A 16,273-nucleotide genomic window follows, 5' to 3' on the forward strand; every position below is an offset into this window, starting at 1 on the left:
CCGCTAAAGAGATGGCAGGCATGTACTACAAGTACGTTTGGAGAAACCACGGGGTTCCAGATTCGGTGGTCTCGGACCGAGGCCCGCAATTCATCTCCCACTTCTGGGACGAGTTCTGCCGAATGCTAGGAGTCAAGATCAAGCTCTCCTCTTCCGAGCACCCACAGACTGATGGACAGACCGAAATCATGAACCAGTACCTCGACCAGCGATTGAGGCCCTTTGTCAACCACTACCAGGACAACTGGGCCGAGCTCCTGCCTGCAATGGACTTCGCCCAGGCCATCCTCCCGCACGAGTCTATAGGGCTTTCTCCCTTCGAAGTGGAAACCGGATACCAACCACGAATGTCATTCGACTGGGAAGCCCGTTCCCAACAGTCCCTTTCGGAAGCGGAAACACTCAGCAGAGAGGACGCAGTGAAGATGACCTCCAGGATCCAGGAGGCCGTCCTCCTAGCGAAAGAGCACCTCGAAAAGGCCCAAGCCACCCAGAAAAAACAGGCTGACAAGCACAGACGCCCGGAAGACTTCAAGACAGGTGACTACGTCATGGTTACGAAGGGAAACTGGCAAACGAATCGACCGAGCGACAAGCTGGACTTTCCGGTCTCAGGGCCGTTTAAGATCTTAGCTAAGAAGGGAGCTTCCTATCTCCTAGACCTGCCCGACACCTGGAAGATGCACCCGGTCTTCTCGCCCGACAAACTGAGGAAGGCTCCGAGCGACCCGCTCCCGGGGCAAGTCCCTACCCCGTTACCACCAGAGGAAATCGATGGGGAGCTGGAATACCAAGTAGAGAAACTGATGGGCTCTCGACTGACAAGGGGGAAACTGGAGTACCTGGCCAAATGGATCGCCTTTGACGACGACCCGGTCTGGTACCCAGCAAGAAACTTTAAGAACGCCCCAGCGGTGGTTCGGAAGTTCCACGAGGAGTTCCCAGAGGCAGCAGGCCCTCCCAAACGACTAACACAATGGGAAAAGGCACACCTCGAGGAACTAGATGAAGAAGACCACCCGGAAGACGACTTTCCGGAGTCACAGGCAAAGGAAGGACCGACACGATCACGAAGAAGGTACAAGTCATGAGGACACGACTCTCTTTTCTTTGGGGGGGGGTAGTGTGACGGCCCGGCGCAGTCACAACAAGGTTGGTTACGTAATGAGCCACTTATACACTGCCCCACCCTCGGCACCGGGGGATCCACCTTTGGCGCATCCACTCTCGACACATCCGCCAATCAGCACGCTTGGTTCTGAAGCATCCACTTTCATTCACTGAATACCAAGACAGGTCCCTTGTTGATTAGATACAGGGGCTCTGTATCTGGGAACTATCCAGGAACCTGTGAAAGCAACAGCAACAGCGACCGACCGGAACCGACCGTCCCCTCGTCTATAAAAGGCCGCTGTTTCTCCCCTGGAACCGCACTTAGTTTAGTTCTTTACTTTTAGTTGTATTTTCGTTATTGGGTACAACCTTCAGGCTCGTCCTAAGTTCATTTGTGCACGCCGTGACACGTACCGAACTACCTACCTACCATAGCGCGCCGAGGGGGGGGTACAAAATGGTTACGGTTAAGATTTTGTATGACGAAAATGACTTTTCCATATGAAAGTGCATTCGAAAATGGAAAATAACCATTACGATAAGCCTATAGTCGAAATGGTCAAAACTATGAAAAATAATTTCCATTAGAAAATGACTTTTTAGCTGGAAAATTATTATTTAGTAATAAAATAAATATATAATAACTAGGGGGGGGTTTGAAAATGGTAGTTGTTAATGTTTTCCGGTTCTAAAATGATTTCCCTATAACATTAGCTTGTAATGGTGTTTAGTAACAAAATATTTCAATCTGAAAATTATTTTCTGGTAGTAAAAGCATTTTAATGTAGTAATATTTTAAGCCGAAATTATTTTCTACGAAAAAAATCATTTCGGAATCTTTGTTTTTAGTATTGAAAAAATGTCAGGGGTCTCTGACTGAAGAACTAGAAACTGAACTCTTTGGAGAATTACTGAAGAAGATGCTGATGCAGATACGGGCTGCGAAACTAAGGCGATTCACAGGCGAACAAAGATTCAATTCCTAGCTAAACACTCTTGTTCAGACCTGAGGTTAGGTCTGGGGAGCAACTGGAACTGATCCTTAGGGAGCTTCCCCAGGATCGGGCTCGGCTATGCTTAAAAGGCTCCTTGCTGAGCCTTATGACATTATCATCCATTCTGGGGCTCTGAGGCCCTGTTCCGTGACAACTAAAAACATTGAAATACCTCTTTTAATACCTCTTTTCAATATCTCTTTTCAATACCTCTTTTATAGATTTACAGATTTACAGATTTACGGATTTACGGATTTACGGATTTACGGATTTACGGATTTACAGATTTACAGATTTACAGATTTACAGATTTACAGATTTACAGATTTATAGATTTACAGATTTACGGATTTACAGATTTACAGATTTACAGATTTACGGATTTACGAAAAAAGAGAGCTCTTTGAAGATTCGAACTTAGAACCTCTTAAAGAGAAAACTCAAACTTTACTAATTAGGCTAATTACATTTCTATTAATAGTAACAAGAAAAAGTTCCAGCTTATATAGGCTATCTAACTATTAATTAATATATTATAAATTAAGAGAGAGGAAACTTTTTTTTCTTCTAAGTTCTTTTAGTAAAGTAATATTAAAAATAAATATAAAGCTCTAAAATAATTTTAAAGCTATAAAATAGTTTTAAAAATTAAAATAATATTTATTATTAAAGTTATTTTAAGGTTATAATTAAAATAGTTACTATTTTATAGATTTAAAGTTAATTTTAATAATATTTATTTTATTATATATTTATTTTACTATTAAATAATAATTTTCTAGCTAAAATATTATTTTCTATTGGAAATTATTTTCTATAGTTTTGACCATTTCGACTGTAGGCTTATCGTAGTGGTTATTTTCCATTTTCGAATGCATTTTCATATGGAAAAGTCATTTTGCTCATGTAAAATCTTGACCGTCACCATTTTGTAACCCCCCCCCGGCGCGCTATGGTAGGCTTGGATCGCGTGGTTGGGCAGCAACTTGTCCCGGCTCCATGTTGGCTGAAATTTGAACCTTTAACTACCCATTTTCTTCGAGGACAACCGATGCACCGCCGGCCGAGACCCTGGATGCCGTGATTCCGAATAGACGATGGATCCAATTAGTGCCTTGTCAATTGCCACGGGCATCGTCGCTTTTGTCGACTTCGGGGCCAAGTTGGTCTCGCTCTGGCTAGAGATTCAAGGATCCGAAGATGGTCGCCCCGCAGCATTGTCCGCTCTCGAGACCGAATCACGGGAGCTCTGGGCAAATGCATCCCATGCTAGAGACAAGGTCGCGAGCCTCCAGGCGCGATATCCCGGGCAAGCCGAATCGCTCGCTAAACTCGCCGCCCAATGCACCCAAGCTGAGAAGGACTTGCGGACTCTCACAGACAGCTTGAGAGCCAAGCCTGGCCATGGTTTGCGCGCCCGGGGCGCCCAAGTATTGGTCTCCATCCGCGGCATCCAGAAGCAGGGCGACATTGAAGCGCTACAGGGCCGACTGAGGAGCATTCGCGAGCAAACAATGATGAGCCTGATCATGTGTATCTCGTATGTTTTTCATTCCTCCTTCTTTTTTTTCCTTTTTCTTCCTTGTCGGCACGAGTTGGAGGGGAAAATGGGACAGCAACCGTATTCCGATTGTTTCTTATCAAAACTTTCAGCACCAAATTCCCCGGCTCAATGGTAAACGCTAACTAAAATCCCGGATTTGGCAGAAAACGATGTTGCAGAGAGTTGCGCAAAGCTTGACAACGTCGACAGCAGTATTGAGGAGGTCCTAGACATTCTCCATCCCATAAGAATGACCATCGACAACCTTCAACCGGCGTTCCACAACATTTCTCGAAACCGGCCTTTGACGACCACGCTTGAGAGGGATAATATCGCGAAGGGACTGTGGACTAGTATAGTCACAGCTGACCAGCCCCATTCCCAAACCTTTCCTGGCCATATTGGGGAACCATTCAAGGATAACAGCCACATCTACAACAAGATCCTGAGGAGCCTTGAGTTCGAGGACATGGCAGCTCGGGAGAGCCAAATCGACAATGCTTTCCCCGAAACCTTTCAATGGCTTCTTGATGACAACGGTTCCCAGACCGGCAAGCCTTCGCCGACACCGCCGACGAAATTCAAGGAATGGCTGGAGTCACATGACAACGAAACCCCGTTTTGGATTACAGGCAACCCAGCTTCCGGGAAGAGCACGTTGATGAAGTTTATCTGCACGAATGATCAGGTCCAGACTCACCTCCGGGTGTGGTCTGACCAGTTTCGACTGCTCACATGCAGCGTCTACCTTTGGAATCCAGGATCATTGAGGCAGAAAAGTCAAGTCGGCCTCCTATCCATGATGCTCCACCAGCTTCTCTACCAGCGACCAGACCTTTGCCGCGTCGTCGCCCCGAGGCGGTACTTGTACTTCCAAGTTGCCGGAACAGATTCGCCCCATCCACCGGATTGGACTATCGAAGAGCTCCGGGACGGTATTACTGGATTCGTTTCCCAGATCGAAGGTGCCAACCGCCTTGCCTTTTTCATCGACGGTCTTGATGAATATGAAGGCAACCTCGAAAAGCTTGTATCCTTCCTCAAGCAGCTCCATCACAGCCATAAGGTCAAGCTTTGCGTCTCCAGCCGGCCTTGGAATCTGTTTAAGGACGAATTTCGTACATACCCGTCGTTGAGAATGGAACTTCTTACCAAGCCCGACATCGAGAAGTATGTCCATACGCGTATAGGTAGCACCCCTGCGTTCCAAGAGCTACGTGCACTTCAGTCTGCTAGCGTTGAGAATCTGGAGTCCCAGATTATCGAGAAGGCGGAAGGTGTCTTCCTCTGGGTGGTCTTGGTCGTCGAGAAAGTGATCGCCACAGCTCGTGAGAATAATGACCTTCACGAGATCTCGAGAGTTTTCAATTCCTTGCCACCTGGACTGGAGGAATTGTATGATTCGATGCGCAGACGCCTTGGCCCCGCCCACCGCAGTAGGGCGGCGACAATGTACCAGCTGGTCTTTCGATGGAACGAGATCGCAAGCCGGCCTTTTGGTGCACTCGAGTTCTGGATGGCTATTAACTGTCACAATCCCAGTGACTTGCCGGCCTGCCCTCTGGACGATCAAGTTACGGAAATCTTACCTATGTTGGAAAGGCGGTTGGCTGGAGCGACCGGTGGGATTTTACAAGTTCTTCGCGTGGATACTCCCGAGAGAAACCTTGTTCGGTCATCCCAAGCGACATCCGTTGGGTTCCTCCATCGAACGGCGTTTGACTGGCTGAAGGCTATCAGTTATAAAATCGTCCAAGACGGCCCTGTGAACTACGACCCGGGGCTGACGCTCACATCCGTTCTCGTTTCTCGACTGAACCATGACGTTTTCGGTCTAGAAACTTACCACTCTACAGTTGACATCGACGACGCCTATGCAGCTGGGCGGACTTGCAATCCTTCACCTGCCACCAGGTCCAAGCTACTCGGTATCATTGAACAACTTCTCGTGCACCGTAGCCTGAAGCCTGGCAGGCACTATCTCAACCCAATGGAGATTGACGTTCTCTCGTCCCATCCGGACTCGACCGTTCGTTCCTATCTCGCTGCTCGCTTTCTTTGTTGGCCATACCTTCAAGCAAAACTCGAGAGTGGTTCATGTACCACGGGCCTGGAATTACCCCGGAAGCTGCATCAGGTTCCTACAGCATTTTGGGATACGTTACGAAAAGACTTCGTGGCCAGAATCCTTGGGTTTGTGGTTGGGAGTACCGAGCCGCGAGGTGAGACATGCGAGGTTTTCAACATGAGATTGAAGACGTTTGAAATCCTTCTACAAATCCAAGTTGCACCCCGACGCATTTTAGAGGCTAAAGTTAGCCCGAGGGTTGAGGATGGTAGCTCCCCGAAACGGTTCTGGCAAGCTCTCCAGGCTGGCCTTGAGGGGAAGGGATTTGTCGAGCTAACTGCTCCAACGGAGGAGGAATCAGACTGGGATTTTGACTTCCGGCCACCCCTCAGTCATATAAGGGCGACGACGCACATTAAGAGGGGTTTTAGGGAATATATGCACGACCAAAAGGTGAAACTCGTGCAGGCGATGCCATCTGTGTTGATCGAGATCTCCGTGGGAGACTATACGGTGCGGGTGGGAGGGGGAACTTTAACTACCACAGCGGGGCCCTGGGGGGATCAAAATTGCTAGCCTGCTGGTCAAGGACGGGAGAGAAGAGACGAGATTGGCGCAGAAGAAGGAAAGATGAACGAAGGGAGCGGTGACAGTAAAGACCGCCGGTGGAACCGCTAGGGTCAACAACCGTGGAGAAAAAAGAGAGGAGAAGAGAAACAACCGGAGGGGGGGTAACGGCTATTATTATGCTCTTCTTGCTGAGCAGTTACCTCATGACCGTTTGTGGACGGGCTGTGGCCGGCTCGTTTGATTGGATGTATCTGTCTTTCACCTTTCAGTGTGCCCACTGGTCACCGCCTATCTGAAACCCCATGTTGTCGTGTTGGCGAAGTCTGCTTTTTCGGCCGGATGGAGGTTTTGCAGCAGACCGACATTTTGAGACGTCTGCACGTCCCAGCTGCCCCCACCCCTACCATCGACCATGAACTTCCATATTAGCGTCTCGTCGTCACTGTCGTGTGCTGGCACTGTTCCTCCCCACGCGTAGAAGACGCTAGCTTCCGCGTCGGTCCGGATGGTTGGGAGCATTTCTCGGTATCTCCTTGGCTTTGGGAATGACATTGATGACGACGGAGCCGCTGTGCTCGGATTCAAACATGTCGACGAAAAGGGTGGCGTTCGAACCGCTCTTAATAAGCCCTCCCGCCTCGTTATCGTGCTGGACCAGTTCCCCCCAGTCATCCTCCCCGACTATCAAGGCGTCCTTCCTTCCAGATCCGTTGTTCATCGGCTTCGAGACCAAAACAGACATCCACCTGCGAAGCTCCATTCTCTGGCTAAAAGGCAAGTCTTCGTATTGAGGGTTGTGCTTCCTCGCACTATCTTCTCGGTCCGTCGTCTTTCCGTATGCTACCTCGAGCGGGCTGCATCACCCAGAACTGGCTGTCTAGAGGGGGAAGATGAATGTGGCAGGACACGAATGGCAATGATACAATTCTCCATATCCCCACCCAGGCTTGGAAATCGGCTGACCCCAATGCAGACGCCGTATGGTATAAATAGTGACTAACGATGGGTAACTATAATTGTGGCCCGCCCTACTCCTCCTAGAGCCACCTTCTCAGATTGGCCGGTAGACACTGCACCCACCACATGTCCGCAACCTTTAGTTCATCGCCATACCAGGGAGAGTATCAAACCCTGGCGCACTCAACGTCAGTCCCACCCAGAAGCACCTCAGTCACATAATCTTGGGGAGCGACTTACATCCGTCCACGTCCTCTTTCACCTTCTTGGGGATCTGACACTTATTGGCACTGTCGATGCTCTGCGACTTTTGGTTACCGCAGTCGGCAGCAAAACAGCCGTTGGGAACGTCCATAGCCCGCTGAAGCGCGTCACCCTTCCAACCAAAGACGTAATCGCCGTGCTGGCCGTAGCCGGTCGTGTCACCGGTGCTCAGGACAAAGGGCTGGCCCGTGGCCGGCCACAGGGACCTGTCGTTGAAGGCGGTGGTGTCCCAGACGATCTCGAGCATCAGCTGCGGGATCTTTACGGGATGCGACGCCGGGCAGTCGCCCGTCGAGAGGAAGGTCGAGGGCCCGCCCGTCGGGTACGCGACGTGGTCCTTGTGGTTGGGCGAGTCGAGGTTCTTGCCGTCCCAGCACGTCGGATAGAGCACGTTGGACCGGATCCCGCCCGGGCACGCCTGCGGTGGGAACCCCTCGAAGTCGCGCCGGCTGTCGGTGCAGGGCGCCGCGTCGTCTCCGCCAAAGTTGGGGCCGCTGAAACAGCGGAAGCAGCTCTGCGACTTGTACAGCGGCGTGCGGCGGGCGACGTCACCGACAAACATACGGAAGCCCTAGGTATGTTAGCTCGGTACATATGATAAGGAAATATCATTCTTTTGTAACAGACCGGCTTGAAGGCGGTGACTTTGCCCTTGCCCGGGGAGATGTAATAGACGGTTACGCCGCCGTTGGTCTGCGTCGTGAACCTGTCGTTAAACAGGAAGCGGTTTGGCACTTGCGGCACGCGCTTGTAGCTGCCGTTCGGGGCTTGGAAGTACATATTCGCAGTCCAGTAGTTGCTGAAGTCGTCAGCGGGGCCACAAGTCGTGCAGGTTGCAAGCTCGGCGATGTCCGTCTTTGGCATTGACACATTGAATGCGTTGCCTCCGATAATCTGATGCGTATGCGCGCTTGGCATCCTATCTGGCTCCACGAGAGGGTCGAGACGCTCGATCGTAAGCTGCGAGCAGCCGAATCGAAGATGGTTTAGCCCGTTGAGGAACTGGGCATTGGCGAGCGCCACCAAGGCGAGACTAGACCACAACATGGTGCCGGGTAGAGGGCGATGATGAAATAGACTAACAGAGACTGTGAAATCCTGTGAGTGATGCCGTGAACAAGGAGGAAAGCATTCAAGAGAAGGGCATAGCAGGGAAGGCGGTTAGTAAATACCGACGATCTTGCCGCGCCTTATTGCGTCCAGCAGCACAGTAGTGGTTGTTCTCAACTGCCAGGTCACACCCCTCCAGTGCACCCAACGCCTTGGTTATTGACAAGCTCTTGGAGAGAAACTCGAACTTCGGCAAAGGACCGATTGGGTGGGTATTTGCCGGCAAATGTCGAGGAGGCGGTATTCAATATCATAACTCCTCCAATCGGCACGACTCCTGCTTCTGAATAGGGGATGTCAATCTATTCCCAGATGTTAACCATGTTCCGGTATCCGAGATAAATAACGCCTGCTACTACTTCTATTGGGGCAGTAATTGCCGGCAGGTTTGGTATAATTAGGTTATCGAGGTAGTACCTGCCCTAGGTACCTACAGGATTGGTACTAGGTCGTTCTCGCTAAGGTATCACACAACTAATTACAACTCTTCCAAATCAGTGATGCGAAAAATATAACGACTTTTAATCTGTCGATATCCACACCTCGAGCCCCATTGTACTCAGTGTGTCATTGTGGTAAATATTCCGATGACCCTCAGGGAAGAGTTCGTGATAAGACCGTGACCCTTAACGTTAGATAGGTACCCTGTTCACGTGTTTCTACGATTGAATAATCAGGTACTTGATTTCCCATCGATGCTGCCTGATCACTTGACATCATCTCGAGCAGTGCAGCTTTAGGATGGCTACCTCGTTGCCACAGGGAACTTAATTCGTCTATAAGCAAATACGTAAACGCCTAATACAGGACGAATAACAACTATACCTAGCTCGGTATAGATATTGTAACCATGCACCCAAATCCTCATTACTGTCATACTCCACCCCTTGTCCTTTTTAGGCAACTGACTTAAAAGCTGCAAGCGAAATCAAGCTTCCGGACCGCGTTATAGATTTGTGGTTGTCTAGCTTCTCTTTGGTCCCGCGGCGGGACATGCGTAGGTACCTAGCCTTGCTGAGCGTCAAATGTGGAAGCGAGGAGGAAGGGTTTGTCCCGCGGTTAATGACCATCAGCGCTGCTCGATGCCGGCTTCAAAATGGTGCATTCGGGTAAGCAGTTTGCAGGTGTAACACAGGCCGCGGATGCAGTTTGCCCGTGTCTGCGCTTCCAGTCGCGGTCAGATCTAACGCAGCCCAAGCAAGATGCGGAAAACGAGTACAACCACACCCACCGTTGCGTTGTCATGAAGTTCAGCTCGGTTACTGGTGCCAATGCCTTAGATGCAACCCACCCACTCCGATACCGAGGTCCGTCGGTCGAACGATAACTAAGGCTCAGCAGGTAATTGGATGAAGCCCTCGAGCTGAGAAGCGCGGGCCCATATTCACTCCGGGAGTGAGACTCTGACAAGTAAGCAATTTCAGCCAGACAAAACAGTAAAGCGTCCAAGCGCATGCCGGAGTGTGAGCCGACCTGTTGTCGTCCTCATATTTAAACGCTCAAGTTTCCTACCTTCGTAGCTCTGATTCCCAATGCTCTATGGACTGATCAAAAAGTACACGAAACCATACCTCCTTTAATACCTACTAGAGGAGATTTTCAACAGTATCCCGCTCGAAAATGGGCCCCCATATCCTCCTTCTCGTCTGGCTTTATACAGTCCTATCCCTCGGCGCCGCCGTCTCCCCTCTTCACGATCGGAACCTCGCCCCGCGGAAAGTTGACGCCACATTCATGACCTTCCCGGTGCCCCGCTGTAGCTCCGCCGGCAAGGTTGAAAGACACATCAATGGGCGTTGTGAGCGCTTGGAGCCTCGTGTCAGGGCGCTAGTAGTCAGGGAGGTTCTCGATGGTTGTAGGAGTAAGTTAGATTCTTTCGAGTGCGTGGGGCTTGCAGTGCAGCTAATAAGGGGGCTACTATAGCTTTTGGCTTTTCGACCCCGACCTGCTCTGGGCTGAGGACTGTGTTGCGTGAGGATCGGTGCTATAATGTGACGAGTTATGCGTCGACGAGGACACTCTGCAACCAGCTGGGATGATTGAGCTGGAAGTTGGAATGTGCTTGTTGAGAAAACGTACGGAATGCATATGGTAAATAGGCTGCTTCCAGAGAGAAAAGCAGAAAGAGGGTCGATCTTAGTTCAAGTCAAAGTAACACACTCCCACACGGGCTTTGCCATCCTGTAACAAGAAGTCCGTCGGCATACATGCTCACTCTGATCTTCACCTCCGGCACGCCCTCCAAGTCCTCGACAAGCATAACCCAGATAGTCATTGCCGCGTTTTCGAGGTCAACATCAGTTGGCGGCCAGAAGCTGTGACCAATGTACACAATCTCATGCTCCCTCCCTTTACCTTCTACGCCGAATTCAGCGGTATATCGATACCTCGGACTCTCGGAGTTCCTGCTTGTGAACACCGGTATATTAAGATTGAGTCAATCTCACTGGACCCCGGAGCGGTTGGGTATCACCATAATCAGCTGCAAGAAAAAAAAGATGTACACGTACAAAGGTAGATAAGCTAAAGTAGAACTGCCGAATAACCTACATTTTGGGTTGAAGCACAATCTTGGAACGTGTCAATCGTCTCACCTCGTCCTGAGTTCCCGCCGAGCTTTCATTCCCTCGCTTGACCCCCGCTAACATTCACAGTCGACGGAGGGGAACGCTGCCCTGCAGCGCCTGCGCCAGCCTGATCATGTCGCTGAACCCGGGGCAGCTGTAATGTGTCGCCACCCGGCTGTCGTCGCGGCCGTTGCCCCAACACTCCGTTCTGCTGCTCCGGATCCTTATCCTCAGTCGTAGCCTCCCTCTTGAACCATCCGCGCCATGCCAGAACGGAGTGTCCCGTACACTTCGCGCAGCCAGCTCCACCTTCCGTATCCGTCCTCTCCGCCTGTCCCCCCCCGTTCTTTTTATCTCTCTCGGCGGCCTTCTCCTCGGCCTTCTTCCGCCTCCTCGCCTTTCGAACTTCGTCCCTGAGCAGAAAGACTTCCTCCTCCGTCTTTTGCACCAGCGTGGTGGAGCGCCATCCGTCGTTGAAATCAAGCCACTTTTTGTAGAGGCCTGTTTTGACGACCACTAGGGTGGTGGTGTATGCGTAGAAGGACCAGATAACGGCGCGGAGAAAGGGGTAAAAGGCGACTACGAGACAGACGGCAACGATGCCGATTGATATTGGGACTGGCAGTAGTGTTAGTCAATGGTTCGAGTGCATCGAGGGAGGGTGTGGCCTACACATGAGCTGAAACTGGTTCTTCACGGTCCAATCAGTGTTGTCTTGGCCAAAATCTTTGTTGTTCATCCCAAAAACGCTGGACATGAACGATAGTGGCAGCTGGAACCTGGGTTAGCCGCCGGTACTGCAACGTTGATATTCTCGGACGGTTCACCCACGAAAACGATGGTGATGATGGTAAACATCATAATGGCGCGCCCTTGACGGACGGCTTCCTCTGCCTGTCTCGCAGACTCCCAGGCCTGCACAACACTCGCCTGTTGTTGCTTGAGGGAAAGGAGATCGGTTACCTAGACAGAATTAGCCATGATATGGACATGATTTCGGTGAGTTCATCACCTACACTTTGAGCCGTGCTCTTGGCACTCTCCCGGAGGGCCTCTAGTTCGCCGATGTGATCGTCAACCTCGCAGAGCAAGTCTTGTGACTGCATGTGGAACCAGGCCAGGTGGTCTTTTCTTCTCGCCATATCCACTCTCCGCGCTTCGCTTTCCTCTTGCTGTTTCTGTGTTTCAGTCCGCTTGCCTTTCTTTCTGTCGCCGGCAGTCTCGGGCCCAGTTGACAACCGTTTGCTCGGGTCCGGGCAGTCAAAACCGTCATCTCTGTACTGAGCTGATAGCTGGCTGTCAGGACCGTTGTTCCTTAGTTGTCCATCAGGATCCAGTATGTTTTCGACGTGTTTGCAGTACCGTCCGATGATCTCCCTCTGGCGTCTGGTGAGATTGATCATGATTTCAAGCTCGTCCAGAATGTCTTTGATTTCTCGCTGCAGCTTTCCTTCAGGGTGGATGTCGAGAAGAGGCACATGCAGCTCGGCTGTCTCGCCGTAGTGTTTCGAGATGGAAGCCGAACGGTACACGCTGGACGCTTTCTTTGTCCAGTGCCAGACGTGTTGAAACGACGTTGTGTGTTGGTTGGTCTGTGGATATTGAAGGGTGCAGAGGGTCAGCAGAGAGTCAACACGTCTAAGCACCGCCGGATATTGTACTGACCACATTCCCAATTGCCTCCGAGAAGATATCCATGACTTGTGGTTGACTCTCCTGCTGCCGTGTTAGGTAACTAGACGTGGTAAAGGGAAGCGGGACCTGAGGCACGTACATGTGTTCTGGTTCGGTCCAGAAAGGTGTTGGAGCACTCATCGAGGACAATCAAGCCAAGATCGTAGACGGATCTGACCTGATTCTTGCGGGCGTTCCGGAGTCGGTTCCGTATAGACTTGTGTATTCCATGAGCGTCGTGCTTGTTATAGCCGTATCTTCTCGGGAAAGACGTGATGATGGTCTGTTCGTCCAGTATCCACATCCAAAGTTGATCAACCATAATGAGCTTGGACGTCTTCTTGATGTCGCTAGTGCAGTGATCACAACCGTCCTCATCGGTTATGGACCAGTGCTCTTGCCATTGCCAGTGGCATTTCCCTTTACAACCTTTTGCTCTCCATGGCGGCCAGTGGGACTGGGCCTCGGGTTTGTCATCGGAGTCGTCACAACAGCTCACATGGAACCTTTCGGGGATCTCGGAAACGGCCTCGTCGGGCTGATTGGCGGCATTACCCTTCAGAAGACCCCAAACCTGAGGCCATGTCCCTTGGAGAATCCCCCAGAGGCCTTGTTTTGGGGGCTGCTCCAAGGGAATCTTCTTGAGCTTGTGAGCGAGTTCAACGTCCATACTCGTCTGTCGGTAGACAACTTGATCTCGGTCGCGAACCCTGGTGCTCCTCAGCGTCCAGTAGTGAGATTGATCCAGGGTCCTGCGTGGATGCAGGGGTGGGGTTTTGTACAGGTAGTCCTTGAGCATCCGCCGGTCTCGGAAAGTAGACATGGCCTCGTAGAGCCTGGCAGCATCAATGAGGTATTGCGCTAGGGGGCCCAATCGTCCGGCTGGTGCTATGAGTCGTCCATTATCGACCTTCATTCCGTTTTGAGTCGTCCTGCCTACCTCCACCCTGTTGAGAACGTCGGCAATGGACCATAGAGGCGCGCCTATCTTTGGGGCGATCGCTTGTGACGGGACCGGGGGCGGTTTGGGATGCTCCAGTCTCCTTTCCGAGTTCTTGTCGGTAATCTTCTCCCTGGCCTTTTTGCGCTTCGTCTTGTCTTCGGATTCTCTCTTTTTCTGCTTTTTCCGTTGGCTCTCCGACTCTTCTTCCATCATTTTGCAGACAGCGCTCCTCATCCTATCTGTCTCCCAATACATGTATGGCATCTGATTACCAAAAGGTTAGCTTTCGGGTCCCGTTCTGGAGAGAATACCTATACAGAGATACACACAAAGAGAACGATGTTGCTCGGGTTATCCTCGATGACGTCGACCGCTGGAGGCACGTCAGCGATCAAGTCTAAATGCAACAATGTATCGGTAAGACAGGGGTTAACCAGTATGTACCTGTTGATACCCGCTCACACAGCGGCCGCATGTACCTTGCGTGCACGATGCCGCTTTGGGTACCATGCTGTTGGCCGCGCCACAGCTGTGGACGAAGGAGCATCTCGGTCTGCGTTTTGATGACGGGCTGAAGTTCAATGTGACTTTTGCTAAGATTGGGTCGCGGGTCACCATAGTATTCGGCGATCACACGCTGTCGCCAAGTCAGCCACTGGGACGACGACGCTGCCACAGGTATCAAGTCTGTAGGAACGGGACATGGGAGTTACCTCGACCCACTGCAGTGTCAAATTAGTATAGCAACAACAAATCAAGAATCACGCGAGGACTCACCTCCATATTATTATATGGAATGTGGAAGTACCGCACCCTCGTCTTGTCTTTGCCATCGCACTGCCGTTTTGACAACACCGAGGTATTAGCCCCGGGGCTCTGTGTATCATCAACCGGTTGTCCAAGGAGCAGACTCATTGCCAACCGCTGGTCTGGGAATTTGCCCCTGAACCGCGCGTCGTCCAAGCTTTCGTCGACTTGCCTGACGGGTAAGTGACGTTTCTTCGGGTCAAAACTGGCTGTCTCGTCGGCGGTTCCGGTTCCGTCTGCGGTCATGTTTCCCTCTGCTGCATCCCGGGTGTATCTGTAGGAAGATGGTCAGGTTTGACATTCACGTCAAGTACGTACAGTGGAACAATCAAAATTGGGGGGATACTGACTGGATAAGATATGCATTGACGTCCCGCTCGAGTTCGTAGTCCTTGACTTCTTCTTTTAGGTACTGCTTACCACGTAGCTTTTCGACAATTGCCTTAACATCCTTTCGGTCATCTCCAATCTTGACGTCGCCGGGGTGCATGGGCTGTTTGTCCCTCCTCCACTTTTTGACTTTCCCGATGCCATCCTTGAACTCCTTGCAGGCCTGCCATGCCTCACGGCTGTCGTTGACATGTTGAACAAGACTGCAGCTCCCAGGTGACGTGGGCTCCTTGGCCAAGGCCTTTCGCAACACGTCGGTCCTCTTGTACTGCGCTTCGATTGAGACGGCCAACGACTTGATGGAATTTTCGATCTTTTCCGTTACTTGTGCATCAAGGGCAGCAAGTGCATCGCTGTCATTCTGCGGCGGCTGCTCTTTGGCTTCGAGATGGGACAGCTCGTCCTTGGCTTTCTTCCAGAACTCATGGTTTTTGTTCAGGAAGCCGACTCGTTCACTGATCTCGATGCAGCCCGTGTAATGTTGAAGCAGGTCTCGAACCGCTTCAGGGCCATGGTAGGCTGTCGATAAACATGTGACACTATCGGGTTCTTCGTCAAGGGTCGGTCGTCTTGACCGGAAGCTGTTGTTGTAGACCGAGCTTCTCCGACGCGAGGCATCTCTACATCCTCGTTCCATAGACCGTCTGCGAGGGGGGGCCATTTTGGTTGTGTCGAGGCTGGAGACAATGGTGACAGACGGAACATGCCTGTTTAGAAGACGGACTCTCCTTTTCTACCGGTACGAAAGTTGGCACATCGATGACAAGGCTGCGCTCACGCATGCGCGCGGACTTTGGGAAGGCCGGTTCCCACATCAGGGTGCAGATAATATTGAATGCGTGCAGATGGTGGCGGCGAATGGCGGGACACTGCCCAATGATGTACATACGAGCTGACTGATGGTGTGTAGGACAGAAGGTTCAGCGGCTGTCGTCAGCCGAAATGAGGCTCTTCACAGCGGCTTCAACTGGTTCGGCCATAGAGAAGGCTTTCCGCGCCGCAGATTTGTGTGGCCTGGCCGAGCGAATCAGCTACGACGACTTTGGAAGTCGGTCCTGCCGATCAAAATGCAGAAATACCTGCTGCCTTCCGGCTTTCTGCTGCTGTGTCCGGCAAACGCCAGTTGGACATGCCGGCAGGCCCCGCAACTTTTGTGGTGGACGTGTCGAGGCTGAACGCGATCCATCTGGGGGGACCACCCGTGACATCCTTACCGTTGAGGTAGATATAGCGGGCAAATAAATCGCCGCTCTTAGCACCGGGCAGAAAAGT

General features: G+C 51.3%; 4 protein-coding genes across 4 annotated transcripts; 2 read left to right on the forward strand and 2 right to left on the reverse strand.

Moving 5' to 3' along the window:
- Positions 1-3,205: 3,205 nt before the first annotated feature.
- Positions 3,206-5,437, forward strand: B0H64DRAFT_295148 (uncharacterized protein; the record flags this gene model as incomplete). Its single annotated transcript, XM_062800070.1, has 2 exons — positions 3,206-3,652; positions 3,845-5,437. Coding segments are annotated over 2 exons (2,040 nt in total), but the record flags the coding sequence as incomplete, so codon positions are not given.
- A 1,930-nt stretch (positions 5,438-7,367) lies between these two features.
- B0H64DRAFT_469388 (uncharacterized protein) lies at positions 7,368-8,557 on the reverse strand (the record flags this gene model as incomplete). Its single annotated transcript, XM_062807797.1, has 3 exons — positions 7,368-7,420; positions 7,487-8,081; positions 8,138-8,557. 3 exons carry the CDS (start codon positions 8,555-8,557, stop codon positions 7,386-7,388), a joined length of 1,050 nt encoding a protein of 349 aa, XP_062655088.1. The 3' UTR covers positions 7,368-7,385.
- Positions 8,558-10,049: 1,492 nt separating this feature from the next.
- Positions 10,050-10,710, forward strand: B0H64DRAFT_248175 (uncharacterized protein). Its single transcript, XM_062799955.1, has 2 exons — positions 10,050-10,481; positions 10,544-10,710. The coding sequence occupies exons 1-2, from the start codon at positions 10,241-10,243 to the stop codon at positions 10,657-10,659; spliced, it is 357 nt and encodes a 118-aa protein (XP_062655089.1). The 5' UTR covers positions 10,050-10,240; the 3' UTR covers positions 10,660-10,710.
- Positions 10,711-11,114: 404 nt separating this feature from the next.
- Positions 11,115-15,807, reverse strand: B0H64DRAFT_366930 (uncharacterized protein). The gene is made up of 11 exons (XM_062801924.1): positions 14,962-15,807; positions 14,582-14,885; positions 14,518-14,526; positions 14,249-14,441; positions 14,134-14,177; positions 12,962-14,068; positions 12,853-12,903; positions 12,204-12,779; positions 12,019-12,150; positions 11,860-11,959; positions 11,115-11,805 (listed from the first exon to the last, which is right to left on the reverse strand). The coding sequence occupies exons 1-11, from the start codon at positions 15,660-15,662 to the stop codon at positions 11,240-11,242; spliced, it is 3,783 nt and encodes a 1,260-aa protein (XP_062655090.1). The 5' UTR covers positions 15,663-15,807; the 3' UTR covers positions 11,115-11,239.
- Positions 15,808-16,273: the final 466 nt, after the last annotated feature.

Source organism: Chaetomium fimeti, assembly GCF_033439085.1.
Source record: "Chaetomium fimeti strain CBS 168.71 chromosome Unknown B0H64scaffold_9, whole genome shotgun sequence".
Taxonomy (NCBI): domain Eukaryota; kingdom Fungi; phylum Ascomycota; class Sordariomycetes; order Sordariales; family Chaetomiaceae; genus Chaetomium; species Chaetomium fimeti.

Bases quoted from the DNA above. Each gene is read 5' to 3' on its own strand.
- B0H64DRAFT_248175 (XM_062799955.1), top strand. From the start codon at position 10,241: ATGGGCCCCCATATCCTCCTTCTCGTCTGGCTTTATACAGTCCTATCC. The intron at 10,482-10,543 runs GTAAGTTAGATT...GGGCTACTATAG, and splicing joins GGTTCTCGATGGTTGTAGGA to CTTTTGGCTTTTCGACCCCG.
- B0H64DRAFT_366930 (XM_062801924.1), bottom strand. From the start codon at position 15,662: ATGGCCCCCCCTCGCAGACGGTCTATGGAACGAGGATGTAGAGATGCC. The intron at 14,069-14,133 runs GTGTGTATCTCT...TTTGGTAATCAG, and splicing joins CGAGCAACATCGTTCTCTTT to ATGCCATACATGTATTGGGA. The intron at 11,960-12,018 runs GTGGGTGAACCG...CCCAGGTTCCAG, and splicing joins CCATCATCACCATCGTTTTC to CTGCCACTATCGTTCATGTC.